Source organism: Mauremys reevesii, linkage group 7 (assembly GCF_016161935.1).
Source record: "Mauremys reevesii isolate NIE-2019 linkage group 7, ASM1616193v1, whole genome shotgun sequence".
Lineage (NCBI taxonomy): Eukaryota > Metazoa > Chordata > Testudines > Geoemydidae > Mauremys > Mauremys reevesii.
The window spans coordinates 111,231,795-111,245,710 of NC_052629.1; the positions used below are offsets into that span (position 1 = coordinate 111,231,795).

Genomic DNA, 13,916 nt, shown 5'->3' on the forward strand with positions numbered 1-13,916 from the left:
ACAGCTAATTGGAAACTAGTTTTCCTGGTTGATGTAGGTTTACAGAGGAAATGGAAATGCCATATCTTTAGTACCCCATACACTGGCTTTTGTGTTATTGTACGGCCAGATAAGCAGATGGAGAGCCTCTTAACTCAAATAGAGGTCTACATTTTGGAAGCGTAAGGTCCTTAGTTCTATGTACCAGGCTGCCTGCATTCATTACATGTAGTCACAAATTCTACAGACACTGCAGGAAGTGGAGGGGGTTGCAAGAAGTCATGTGTTCATCCCTCAAAGCAAGTTAGATTAGATGTTCCCACATTCATTTTCCAGACTGTTTCAATATAGGCACGCTATGGACAATTCCTCCCAGCCCTACAATGAATACAGATTCATAGACTTTAAGGCCAGAAGGGACCATAATGATCATCTCTAGTCTGACCTCCTGCACTTTGCAGGCCACAGAACCTCACCCACACATTCCTTTAATAGGTCCATAACCTCTGGCTGAGTTACTGAGTTAAGTCTTTATTTAAAGACTAAGTTACAGAGAATCCACTATTTATTCTCGTTTAAACCAGCACGTGACCCATGCCCCATCGTGCAGAGGAAGGTGAAAAAAATCCAGTCTCTTTGCCAAGTTGGCCTGGGGGCAAATTCCTTCCTGACTCCAAATATAGCACATCAGTTAGACCCTGAACATGCCAGACACCTGGGAAAAAGTCCTCCCCCTCTAGTGTCTCATGTCCACAGCTGGGGATATTTCAAATTAGCAGTTGCACATGGGCCATATGCCATTGTAGGCAGTCTCATCCTACATCCCCCTTTAATAAACTTATCAAGCTCAGTCTTGAAAGAAGTTAGGATTTTTCCCCACAACTACTCCCCTTGAAAGGCTGTTCCAGAACTTCATTCAGTGATTAGAAACCTTTGCCTAATTTCAGATCTAAATGTGCAGATGGCCAGTTTATATCCATTTGTTCTTGTGCCAACATTGGCCCTTAACTTAAGTAACTTCTCTCCCTCCCTGGCGCTTATATTTCTGATGTACTTATGGACAGCAATCATATCTCCCCTCAACCTTTGCTTTGTTAGGCTATACAAGCCAAGTTCCTTAAGCTGGTTCTCCATTCCTCTGATCATCCAAGTAGCCCTTCTCACTCCCTGTTCCATTCTGAATTCATCTTTCTTAAACATACACGGAAGATCAGAATTGCACACAGTATTACAGATGAGGTCTCACCGGTGCCTTGTATAATGGTAATAACACTTTCTTAGCTTTACTGGAAATACCTCATCTGATGCATCCTAGGATTATATTAGCTTTTTTTCCCCATGGTCACATCACATTGGTAACTCTTAGTCATCCTGTGATCAACAAATACACCCAGATCTTTCTCCTCCTCTGTCACTTCAAAATGGTAAGTACCCAGTTTATGGTTAGTTCAAATTCTTGTTAGTCTCTAAATGCATAACTATTAAATTTCATCCCATTTTATTACTCCAGTTTTCAAGGTCATCCCAATCTTCTCATATGATATTCTGGTTCTCCTCTGTCTTTGCATCAACTGCAAATTTTATTGGCACCAAAAGTGAGTGTGCGCTAAGGTCATTACTGAAAATGTTAAAGAAGACTGGTCCCAGAATTGATCCTTGAGGAACTACACTAGTAAAACCACTCCAGCCTGATAGTTCACCTTTCAGCATGACTCACTATCGTCTCCCTTTTAACCAGATCCTTACCGACTTTTTAATTCTCATATTAATCCCCAGCTTCTCCAATTTACTTTACTGAAATCCAGGTAGATTAGATCAACTGCATTTCATTTACCTACATAATTGGTTATCTTCTCAAAGAAATAGACCAGGTAGGTCTTACTCAATCTACCTTTTGTAAAATCACATTGTATTTTATCACAATTACTGTTTACCTCTATGTCCTTCACTGCTCTCTCTTTCAAAATTTGTTCTAAGACCTTGAATACAGTTGAGGTCTATTGTCTAGTTCCTACGCTCTCAATTCTGCAAAAAACAAAAACAAAAAAAATCAAGGCGAGCTCCAGGGAACACAGATTGAGATCCTCTGATATCACAGAATCATAGAAATGTAAGGTGGAAATCAATCATCAAATCCAGCCCCCCCGAGCTGCACCAGTACCACGTAAACCTAAATCTCCCTGACAGATGTTTGTCCAACCTCTTTTTAAAAACCTACAATGATGAGGTTTCCATAACCTCCCTTGGAGGCCTATTCCAGAGTGTAACTACCCCTATAGCTGGAAAGTTTTTCTAATATCTAACCTAAATCTTCCTTGCTGCAGATTAAGTTCATTACTTCTTATCCTACCTTCAGTGGACATGGAGAGCAACTGATCACTGTTCTGTTTATAACAGCCCTTAATTTATTTGCAGAGTGTTATCAAGTCCCGCCCCCCCCCAGTCTTCTCTTCACAAGACTAAACATAACCAGCTTTTTTACATTTCCTTCCAAGTCACATTTTCTAAACCTCTTATTTTTTTGGTTCTCTTCTGGAGTATCTCCAATTTGTCCACATATTTCCTAAAATGTGGCGCCCAGAATTGGACACAGTAATCCAGCTGAGGCCTCACTAGTGCTGAGTAGAGGAGGACAATAACCTCCCATTTCTTACACACGAGACTCCTGTTAATAAACCCCAGAATGATATTAGCCTTTTTCGCAATTGTTTCACATTGTTGACTCATTCAATTTATAATTCACTATAACCCCAGATCCTTTTCAGCAGTACTACCATCTAGTCAGTTATTCCCTATTTTGTAGGTGTACATTTGATTTTTCTTCCCTGAGTGAAGTACTTTGCACTAGGCTATTGAATTTCATCTTGTTGAATTCAGACCAATTCTCCAATTTGTCAAGGGCGTTTTGAATTCTAAGCCTGTTTTCCAAAGTTCTTGCAACCCCTCCTAGTTTGGTGTCACCTGCAAATGTTATAATGAAAATACTGAAAGGCATCGAACCCAGGACTGACCCCTGGGGTACCCTACTAGACACACCCTCCCAGTTTGACAGTTTTCAGGTATAATGAACAGCCGTGGATGGGGTCCACTGCTTTCTATATGCAGAGGTTTTGGTCCATGTGATCTATATTGTGCCTGTTTTCATTGGTGATACTCCCCACAAGTCTAATGTTCATCCCCACTGTGATGGCATGTGGGGGAAGCAGAGTTTTATAGCAGGTAATTAGTAGTTGATAACTACGAGTATGGTCTTTCAACCAGCTGTAAAGCCACCTTATAGTAATTTCATGTAGACCACATCTCCATAGTTTGCTTATGAGACTCATGTGGGACTGTGTCAAATGACTTATTAAAATCAAGATAGATCACATCTATTGCTTCCCTCCCGCCACTAGGCCAATAACCCTGTCAAAGATTTGTTCCTGACAAATCCATGCTGGCTACTCCTTATAATTCCATCATCATCATCCATGTGCTTACAACATGATTTTTAATAATCTGTTCCACTGTCTTTCCAGTTATCAAAGTTAGGCTGACTGGTCTGTATTTCCTGAGGTCCTCTTTGTTCTTTCAATCACAAGGGGAAGAAGAAACTAACTTCAGAATAGGGATTATGACAGATTTACATGAGTAAAGGCAGCAGCCCTATCACTACAAGAGGCTTGCTTCTTGAGTCTCCTACCTTCTTTCGTTCTGGGTGATCGTTCCCTTTTCCAACTTGCCAGCAATGGAACCCAACACCTTGCTTGCATCGTTGGCAAAGTCCAAGTCCCGAACTTCTGCAGGAGAAACTGGTACTATAGCAAAAGCTTCTTTGTCCTCTTTTACTGGAGAGGTACCAATCTAAAACCCAAGGTAATTTTAGTATCACACCAAGATACAAAGGGGCAAAGCAGCAGTAAAGTAACTCGGTAATATTAAGACATGAAAGAAACCACTGTCCTAACAGCTGAGATTAGAAACAGCAGTAGAAGATTTTTTGATAGAATATGAAGTTTAAGAACAAAAGACTTCAATGCAAATCTATACTTCTCCAATTCAAGACTTTTGCATGCAAAAACATTGCCACAAACACCCATAAGACATGCTGGTCCTGATGATTACATTATATCAAAAACTAAAAAGCCCAATTACTCAACTAATGTTAGTGCTTAACTTTTTCGTTACAATACTCTGTACAGGTCGTCTTCATTAATATTGCACTGTTTGTTATTTGACTGACTTAGCAGAACAATATGCCTCAAGGACTCAGGATTTTTAATATTGAAAGTATTTTTATGAAAACACAGAAGACAAAAGATGGATTTGTTAAAGTTAGAGGACTTACTTTAAGCATCACAGGTTTCTCTTCTTCTTTATCAATTGGGATATTGGTGCTATGAACCCAGGTGTTAGTACACAGGTGTCTAAGCCTGACATAGGAGTTCCTACAACACAGTCAATAATTGTAACAATGAGACAGTTTCCAAGACATGTAATTGACCAGTTATCCTAGGTGTGTACAACTTTCAAGTCGTTGGCAGGAAAGACCAATAGGAGACAGATTATTTTCTGCTAGAAACAGAGTGTCCCATAAATAGAATAAAGCTTTTCAAAGTAGCAACACAGGTTAAAACTCTTCAGTTTGTTCTATATTGTGAACTCAACTCCAAAGCGCATCTCTATCTTAACACACTGCAGCTCAACTTCTAACAATTCCTGTGCATAAATGGGAAAGGAAAAGCTACCCAAAAGCAGTACTTATTCTTTGAAAACCATTTGACTACTTACCATGCACAATCTATAATCTGCTCAAGTATCACAGAAAGTAAATTAGCAGAGTCTTTGTTACAATAAGAAATCGTTCCCATTAAAAAAAAAAAAAGCAGCCACACTTACCTCTCTCTCTCTCTCACACACACACACACACACACACACACACACACACACACACACACACACACACACACACACACACACACACACACACACACACACACACACACACACACACACACACACACACACACACACACACACACACACACACACACACACACACACACACACTCTATGCCCAATATTTTCATTTAATAGTATGAAGCAGCAAAGACTAGAGGCGGGGCGGCTCTAGACATTTCGCCGCACCAAGCATGGCGGCATGCCGCGGGGGGCGCTCTGCTGGTCCCACGGGACCAGCGGACCCTCCGCAGGCATGCTGCCAAAGGCTGCCTGCCTGCCGCCCTCCCGGTGCTGGCAAAGCACCCCCCGCGGCATGCCACCCCAAGCATGCGCTTGGTGTCCTGGGGCCTGGAGCCGCCCCTGACTAGAAGACAGTCAGTAGTTCTTTCACCTCAGAAGACATTGGTTTACATTTCTGTTAGGTCAAAAGCTTCCATAAATTTGGTGGTCTCAACCTAATCCACAGCTCAGACCGAAAACCACAACCAGGGGCGTCATGCCAACCTACTGACAGTCTAAGAACTAGACTAGCAGGGCAAACCAGGAAGAATTAAGCTAGCCTAGCATTGATTTGTGTGTGTAGGAAGCATGCACAGCACCCATGTGCAGTTGTGATTACATGAACAGTTTTTTTTGTTCCCTTTGTTTTGGAGCTGGAATTTCAACTTAGCCACAAAATGCTCAAGCTCCGTTAAGGTGGCTCACTTTTAGTGACTAACACTAATATTCTGCGATAATTTGCAGTAAAACAAACAATCAAGTTCAAGTTTCCTCACACAGCTCAGCAGTGTGATTTCCAGCACAGGTAGGCAGACTTGTGCAAGCGCCTCTTAAACTAGCATGCTAAGACCAGCAGTTTGGACATTGTGACATGGGCAGCAGCGTGGGCAAGCCACCTGAGCTCAGACCCCAGGGGATCAGGTTTGGACTCAGGTGGCCTGGGTCACAATGTCCACACTGCTATTTTTAGCGCGCTAACTCAAGGAGGAGCTAGCACGCGTCTGCCTGCCTGTGCTGGGAACCACACCTCCCAGCTGCAGTGTAGACATACTCTAGAAGTTTTATGCCTAAAGGCAGAGTCACATCAATAGTTTTTACACCGTCTCAACAAACTTCCTAGCCAAAGAGACCCTGAAGCCTAACCATAGAAAAAAGTTGACACTGTTTTTAAGTTCCACGTGTCTGTGACAACGGATGACCATCGTGGAATAATTTTATCCCTAGTGTTGGTTCAGAAAGGCTTTACTCCTATTGGGTTCCTCTGGATCTCTGCTTTGCATTTACCACACAAAGTACAATGCAAGAGAATGGCTACAAAGGAAGTATTAGCCATCACATAACTGCACCTGTACAACTTCTGAAAGCCATACAAGACACTCACTGAAAGGAACTCAATTTAGTTTACTAAATAGGACACGTGGAGTCCATTGTTCTCCAGGGTCAGAATCAATCAATCAGTTTAGACAAAATGCAATTTTTTTTTTTTAAAAGCAGATTACTTGGCCTTTGGAGCATGCAATGTGTCTTAACTAAGTTTGTAATGCATGTAGTGAATAAATAGTGCCATTAAAATGTTTGATTACTAGAAAATAACACTGTTGAGTTTGAGGAGCAATATGCAGAATTCACACACCTAACTCTTTAGCAATATAGATAGAGTGTGAACATGAATTCAGGAGACTTGAGTTCTATCCCTGGCTCTGGCCCTGGCCTGCTGCAGGACCTTGGGTAAATCACTTCCATTCTGTGCCTCAGTTTCCCCCACTGCAATGTGGGGATAATGATTTGCCATCTCCTTTGTAAACTGCTTGGATATGTACTGATGAAGTGCCATGTAACTGCTAGGTATTATTACTATTAATACCTTTAATTAACTTGAAAGAGAAACAAACAGTGAAAAAATTTTCTGTAATCTTAAAAATAAATGTTAGAGTGTCTGTATCTTTCAACAGCTAGTGGTTCTAGTAGAAACAACATCCAAGGAGAATATTCAACTCAAACTGGGTACTCCTATAAGCCTGTAAGAAGTGAGAACCTGTTGCATTTAATATCATACCTCGGGACAAGGCTATCTCCCCCTCGCAAAGTGGTGGGGTCCAGCTCAAAGATAGAGGAGATATCGTTTCCTTCAGGTACAGACACCAAAGAGTAAGCCATCTTCTCCTGAGCATTATTCAACCCTCTTCTGGATGCATCCTGGTCAGGATCTGTCTATGGAAAAAATCCAATCAAATGAAGTCAGAAATGCTATCCCAGGAACTGTCAGACGAGCGTGAAAAGCCAAGCATTATATCAATGTGTTTCATAATTTGTGCACACAAATATCAACCTCTCCAAGTGCTGGTACTGGCAGAAGCTCCAGCTGTGCTTTAGGACAGAAATAAAAGTGACAATTAACTGCTTTTGCCAAACACATTTCTTCACTTTGTCTGCTGTTGGTAACTTTTGAGCATCTCTGGGTTATAATGTAATAATTCCTAAGTAATCCTGTGTCTACATCTTTTTACAGTAAGTGCCAGAAAATACATTCAAATTGCCAAAACATTCACCTCACAATGCACTGAAAACCCAGATTAGCCTCAGACTCTGCTGCAGATGATCCATGTCTCAGAAGAGCCTGACCCTAGAGACTGCTGCTGAAGGGCTCCAGAAGTCTACTTGATAACTATAACTTTAAATAAATATTTTGTAAGCAGCAAAAATGACTGCTGGCAATTCTATTTCCCAGTCAAGTTGTCAATATCAACTGTATCTAATAGATTCCAACAGCAGAAACAGAATTATACTTGTCAGTCACTGACAAAAAAAAAGAAAGGTAACCAAGAAGATAGCCAGCTGGTAGTCTTCACCTCAGTTCATGGCATTTATGCTTGCACATTCAAATGTGTCCAATGCACAACAAAAAAAAACAAGGCAACAATATCTGCTAGCACAATATTAAGTGTTGACCAGGTTAATACTTTCATTAATGAATTCAGCGTTATAAATGCATTGAGACGTGAAATCATCAACACTTGTTAAATGAACAAGAACTTGGATGACTACAGTATAAAGTAGAAACAACAAAGAGCCCTTGTGGCATCTTAGAGACTAACAAATTTATTTAGGCATAAACTTTAGTGGGCTAAAACCCGCTTAGCCCACGAAAGCTTATGCCCAAATAAACTGGTTAGTCTCCAAGGTGCCACAAGGACTCCTCGTTGTTTTTGCTAATACAGACTAACACGGCTCCCACTCTGAAAAGTATAAAGTAGCAAAGTCAGAAAAACTGAAGCTCAAGGGGGGAAAAATTATATATATATGAAACCTTAAATATATATATGAGGAAAAGCTGTGGTTCGCTCTTCCTTTAAGATCTTTCTTGGGGACATCAGCAGGAATCTCCAATCAACAAGGTAAAGATGTTAGCCAAGACTTTCAAAATTCAGGGACAAGTAGAGTAATCAACAACTCCTATGAATTTCAGTGGGAAATGTTGGGATCTCAGTACCGGCGAACATCAGACCACTTAGTCAGAGACTTCAACAGTTAGTTAGGAGCCTAAACTTAAAATAATCTATTTTTGAAAATCTGAGCTTGAGGAATTGAAAGAGCTAGGATTGTATGAAAGCTACAGAATGTTTACAGTGTTACACATGTACTTCAGGATATTCTGTGATTATTAGTAGCACGTGAACTTGGCTACAAAGTGGAGATACTTACAGTTTTGATTTGTCATTCAGTAATAGGACGGTAAATATATGGACTAGACATGCAAATTGGTGATTCGCATTTAAAAAAATATGCAGCTATATACTCAGTCTGTTTGGAAACTATCAGTTGAGACTCCATCTACTCTACACTTGTACTGAATTCTCAAAACCTTCATTTGTCTTCACCAAACCTCTTGTTGATCTCCAAACATAGCAGATGCTGAAAGTTCATACACTTCAATCTTTCTGGCACCTGAGGCAATATATTAGCCAATTCTAGAGATTATGGCAAAGCTACAAACCAGGGTGCAGCAAACAATAGGCAATAGAAAGTGAGAGATCTTAGATAAGATTGTTACATCCCTGCAGAACTTAAGTTTCACCTACAAAAGCATAATTGCAAAATTCATACAATGGATCCCTTGTAATGTTGAAGGGTGCACTTTGGGACATATTATTCATGCTCATTCAAATCAAACCTCTGCACTGATCATTAATTGAGGGATAAGGAAAGAAAGCCAGGGCAGATACTGTGCAGAAAAACTTGCAGTCTTGAGAATGGTTTAGGCTTGAATAAAGTTACTGTACCCAAATAAGGTTAGGTTGCTAACACCATCTCTAAATTAAAAGGAGTTTAAACTATATTTGTATGTTAGAAAGAGATTATATGCTCGTCATTTGTTTCTGGCAGGGGTAGGCAACCTATGGCACATGAGCCAAAGGTGGTACGTGAGTTGATTTTCAGGGGCACTCACACTGCCCGGGTCCTGGCCACCGGTCTGAGGGTCTCTGCATTTTAATTTAATTTTAAATGAAGCTTCTTAAACAAACATTTTAAAAACCGTATTTACTTTAGATACAACTATAGTTTAGTTATATATTATAGACTTATAGAAAGAGACCTTTTAAAAACGTTAACATTTATTACTGGCACGCGAAACCTTAAATTAGAGTGAATAAATGAAGACTTGGCACACCACTTCTGAAAGGTTGCCGACCCCTGGTTTATGGTCTATTTTCGCCACCTGGTGGTGAAGAGGTATAAGCAGAAAACCAGAAACCACTTGTCAGATTTTACTCCAAGATTCCATCAACCCCTGAGCTCATTTTGGAGTGAGGGACCTGTGTGTAACAACAGTGTTAAAAATGGAAGTCTTTTCTGATTTCCAAAGAGGTACTAGAAACCATTAGTGTTTACCTGGAAAGTTAAGATATAAGTTGGTTTTCACCATCCAGAATATGTACTAAATAGCGTTACTAGGAGGTCAGCATTTGCTACAAAGCAGTACAGGAAAATGAATTGTAACAGAAAATAACTGGAGTAACTTTTGGGTATCTCGTGGCAAATGTTGGCTTTTAAATAGCTACCACTTTAGATGACTTTCATATATAAACAAGGTGACAAGGCAACTAATATTCCTACAAAGAAAATTTGAGCTTTTCTCACTTCCATGATCAAGATACATTCTTCTCTTCAAGGATACAAGCTTTTCTTCATTGTTTCTAAACAAAGCTATCTTCCCTTATGCCAGACATTGATCAGGAAATAGAGGTTATGGCATTATAAGCCTACAGTCTCATCCAAATGAAAAATACAATCCACAATGGAAAGGGCTGTTTTAGTTATACCTGCTATCACCAATAAAGTTTTGATTTGAAAATACAATGGCCGTAAAGTATGCCTCCTTCCCTAGTCACATCAATAGGAGGCTTCTGGTAATTCATACTCTATAAAGTAAATCAAACAGTATCTTGAACAAGTGTGGTGTAACTCCACAGCATTTATTGGAAAGGACATCACACTCGCTTTTACTGGTAATTCAAAACAACAAACAAACAAAACAATGACATCAAAACTGCCCACTGGTTGGGCACAGTTCTTGTTTTATAGCCTCATTATTTATCACAGTTTTCCTATGATAATTTAACATATGAGAAATTGTTCCTTAGAGATAACTTTCATTTGTGAAATAAACCATTTCATTTGGCCCCCGGGACAAAGACAGCATTCAGGACATTTGGTATCAGATCTCATCTTGAGAAATTTGCTCTTCAGACTTGGAGAAAGAAAATGCATCAAAGAAGTGAAGAGTTCAGCCTTCTGAGAAATGGTTCAGATGCTATTCTGATAGGAGCTACTTAAGAATCAAGATACCTAGAAGTACACAGCTCTTCAACATCCTCTAAAGCCTACTACACCAATCTTCAGTACTCAGTCTCAGGATAGAGCACTGCATGCAATACCTTCCATCTATGCTTAATTTCAACTTTCTTTAGTAGCAGAAATGCCTTGTATCATCTGTTCACTTGCCAATCAGATACCAGGGTTTGAGTCAACCCTCCCTAATCAGGGGCAAAACTGTACTCTTGCCTATACTTACTGAGGATTGACACTCCTGGCCATCTTCCTCATAGTCAGGGTTTACCTGATGAAACACAACCACAGGCAAGTCAACAGTTTAGTTTTCCACCCCCAACCCCGGTATAAAATTCCTCGAGGAGATTGAGCTTATTCTGTAGCAGATGCACCTTTTTCTACAGAAATACACAATGTTGGGTTCTTCAGACTAGCAGACAAAAGTACAACAAGGTCCAATGGCTGGAAGTTTAAGGTAGACACATTCAGACTGCAGATAATGCAGACATTTTTAACGGTGAAGGTAATTAACCACTGGAACAATTTATTAAAGGTTACGGTGGACTGACAGTGACAATTTTTTAACCAAGATTGTATGTTTTTCTAGGAATGATTTTCAGGAAGTTCTGTAGCCTGTGTTATACAGGAGATCAGACTAGATTACCCCAGTGGTCCCTTCAGGCCTCAGAATCTATAAACACATATACAATGCAATCAACTTTTAAAAAAACAAAAACAGACACAAACAAACCAGGAACAGAATCCTGTTGTATAGCCAGGAACAGAATTAAGCAATCAGCAAACTTGCAAAAGAGACTCAACTAGGATATAACTAAAGCTGGGAAGAAAGGAAATTTTGTGAAAATTGTTTACAGCTTTGAAATTTTGAAATCACAATTAAATTTCAAAACATTTCAACCAGATTTAGAAGTTGCTACAAGTTGGGAAAAATCTTGATCATGTCATCATTTGAAATGTTCCTTTGATAAAAACTATTTTTGCCATAATATGCACGAATTCACCAATTTCTCCCATTGTACCTTTGCATGAGTGAGTCTCCATGTTTTCACAGCTGATTAACCAGCCCATGATTTGCTAAGCAACCTCTATAATCCGCTGGTCCTGTTAGGAGCATTTTGCCAAGTACAAAATGAATCAAGTATTTTGGAATCTGCTTACTAGAAAAGCATAAAGCAGGATTATTTCAACTGAACTCATGCATTCACCATGATGGGCTATATTGCCTTTCTTCACTCTAACCTCCCTGGCATATCCCCAGCATCTTATTTTTACAAATACGCTTGTCTTCATTTACACGTTTCAAGAAACAGAGTCAAGCTAGTTTCAGTGAGTATTCACAGGTATTAACAGTTCACCTTCCAAAATGCTTGGATAGGTAAATGTTCATGACAATTCCTAGAAGGCTTCTATAACTCTTAGTTTCTCTTTTATGAACAATTCTATGTTCTGTTTGGAAATCAAAAAATCCAGACGATCCAACAATGCGTTTCATTTATTCCCCTCAAAACGTAGCAACAGGTTCTCCAGCCATTCACAGTACAATTCACTCTCCCACTAATGAGCGCATCTTGATTTTAATTGTTTACATAAAATTGTGTCATTTATTGTCTACTCTTTTTAACAAAAAGAAGTCACCACCTATCCTGAACAAAAAGGGTAGAGACACTTGGTCATTCTTGTAGTGCAGTGTTTTTTCCAAGCATCTTTCAAGAAAATATCTTGTTTCATGGGTCTGGCACTTTGATACTACCTACTCTTGCATAATTTCATCCTTAGTGATACTAATCCTACATAGCAATCGTTCACTAATCTGTTTTCAATCCTCAGTTAGGCAACCACAGTTTTTTGGGAAGGGATAAAGTAAGACAGCACCAGAGGAGAAGAGGCAGAGTTTATGGGTCCTCCCCATGGTACTTACCTCTGCTGCTAAGTAGTGTCCAGTAGCAAGATGTTTGAACCGGAAAAGGCTATTCCAATATCCTGCACCACCTCGACAAGGGTCATGTTGCACCACCTGGAGAGAGAGAGAGAGGGGCCATATTCTGAATTTCAGTGGCTTGCTCCTCAAGTGAGTACTGAGGTACTTCACTTTCAGTCATGTAAGAACACAAGAACGGCCATACTAGGTCAGACCAAAGGTTCATCTAGCCCAGTATCCTGTCTTCCAACAGTGGCCAATGCCGGATGCCCCAGAGGGAATTAACAGAACAGATCATCATCAAGCAATCCATCTCCTCTTGCCCATTCCCAGCTTCTGGCTAACAGATGCTAGGAACACCATCACACACTGGCAGAATGTGACGGAGCTCAGAAAAAAAAAAAAAGATACCATTTACCAGTCAGGTACGGTGGCCACCACCTAGGATGCATCCCAAATGGGCATGTCCAACACAGCCACTGGTGCACACCTGGATTTTTAAAGTTCTACTTTCATGGCTATCTCCAAGTGGCTGGATTTGTTGGCTAACAAACTGACGATGGTTTTGTGCTCTATGTTGAGCCTCCTGAGAATGAAGACAAAGGGCTAATGGGATATACTGGCAGAAAGGTAGTAAAAGGAGGTTTTTTTGGAAGCTTGTATTGGGTTGAACCAGAAGAACTGAACAAGCTTACTAAAAGTCAGGCAAGATTCTCTTTTTTTTTCTCTTGAGACTAAAGTGACTATCAGGGAAAACAAAACAGAGTAGAATTGTTTCAAACTTAACAGCGTTTTCCCAAAGAAGGGAGTTTTCTAGATCTCCGTATTAATGCTCACGCTCCTCCCAAGAAAAAGTATGGAACTAGGACTCTAGACAGGTTCCCAGCTGGAGCACAGCTGAAAGAATCTTTGAATTAAGGGGCTGCACTGCTGGGAAAAATAACTGTCCTCCACTCAGAGGGACTTGTACTGTTCACACAGGCAGGCTGCATGTCATTTAAAGTTACATTTTAAAACAAAAAAATTATCGTAAGCATATGTATCTGTTTCCAGAACCTAAACATCTCAAAGTTTTGTTTGTTTGTTTAATAGGTGAAACGTTGGCCAAGACATTGAAGTCATCCTTCTTTCTCTCTTTTTTTTTTTAAATTAAGACGCTAATGAGATGGTTTGATTCCAGAGACAGAGACTAACAAACGGGTTTAATCTCCCATCAGAGGAGGTTATG

The 13,916-nt window shown here is 40.0% G+C and overlaps 1 protein-coding gene across 5 annotated transcripts in view; it reads right to left on the bottom strand.

Moving 5' to 3' along the window:
• ITPR1 (inositol 1,4,5-trisphosphate receptor type 1) overlaps window positions 1-13,916 on the bottom strand; it is a 244,803-nt gene that overhangs the window by 146,312 nt on the left and 84,575 nt on the right. For all 5 annotated transcript variants that reach the window (XM_039546362.1, XM_039546365.1, XM_039546364.1 and 2 more), the window contains 4 exons: window positions 12,689-12,784; window positions 6,977-7,131; window positions 4,307-4,406; window positions 3,662-3,822 (listed from right to left, as the gene is read on the bottom strand). In XM_039546362.1, the coding sequence (XP_039402296.1) occupies window positions 3,662-3,822; window positions 4,307-4,406; window positions 6,977-7,131; window positions 12,689-12,784 (512 nt within the window). The remainder of the gene's footprint in view (window positions 1-3,661; window positions 3,823-4,306; window positions 4,407-6,976; window positions 7,132-12,688; window positions 12,785-13,916) is intronic.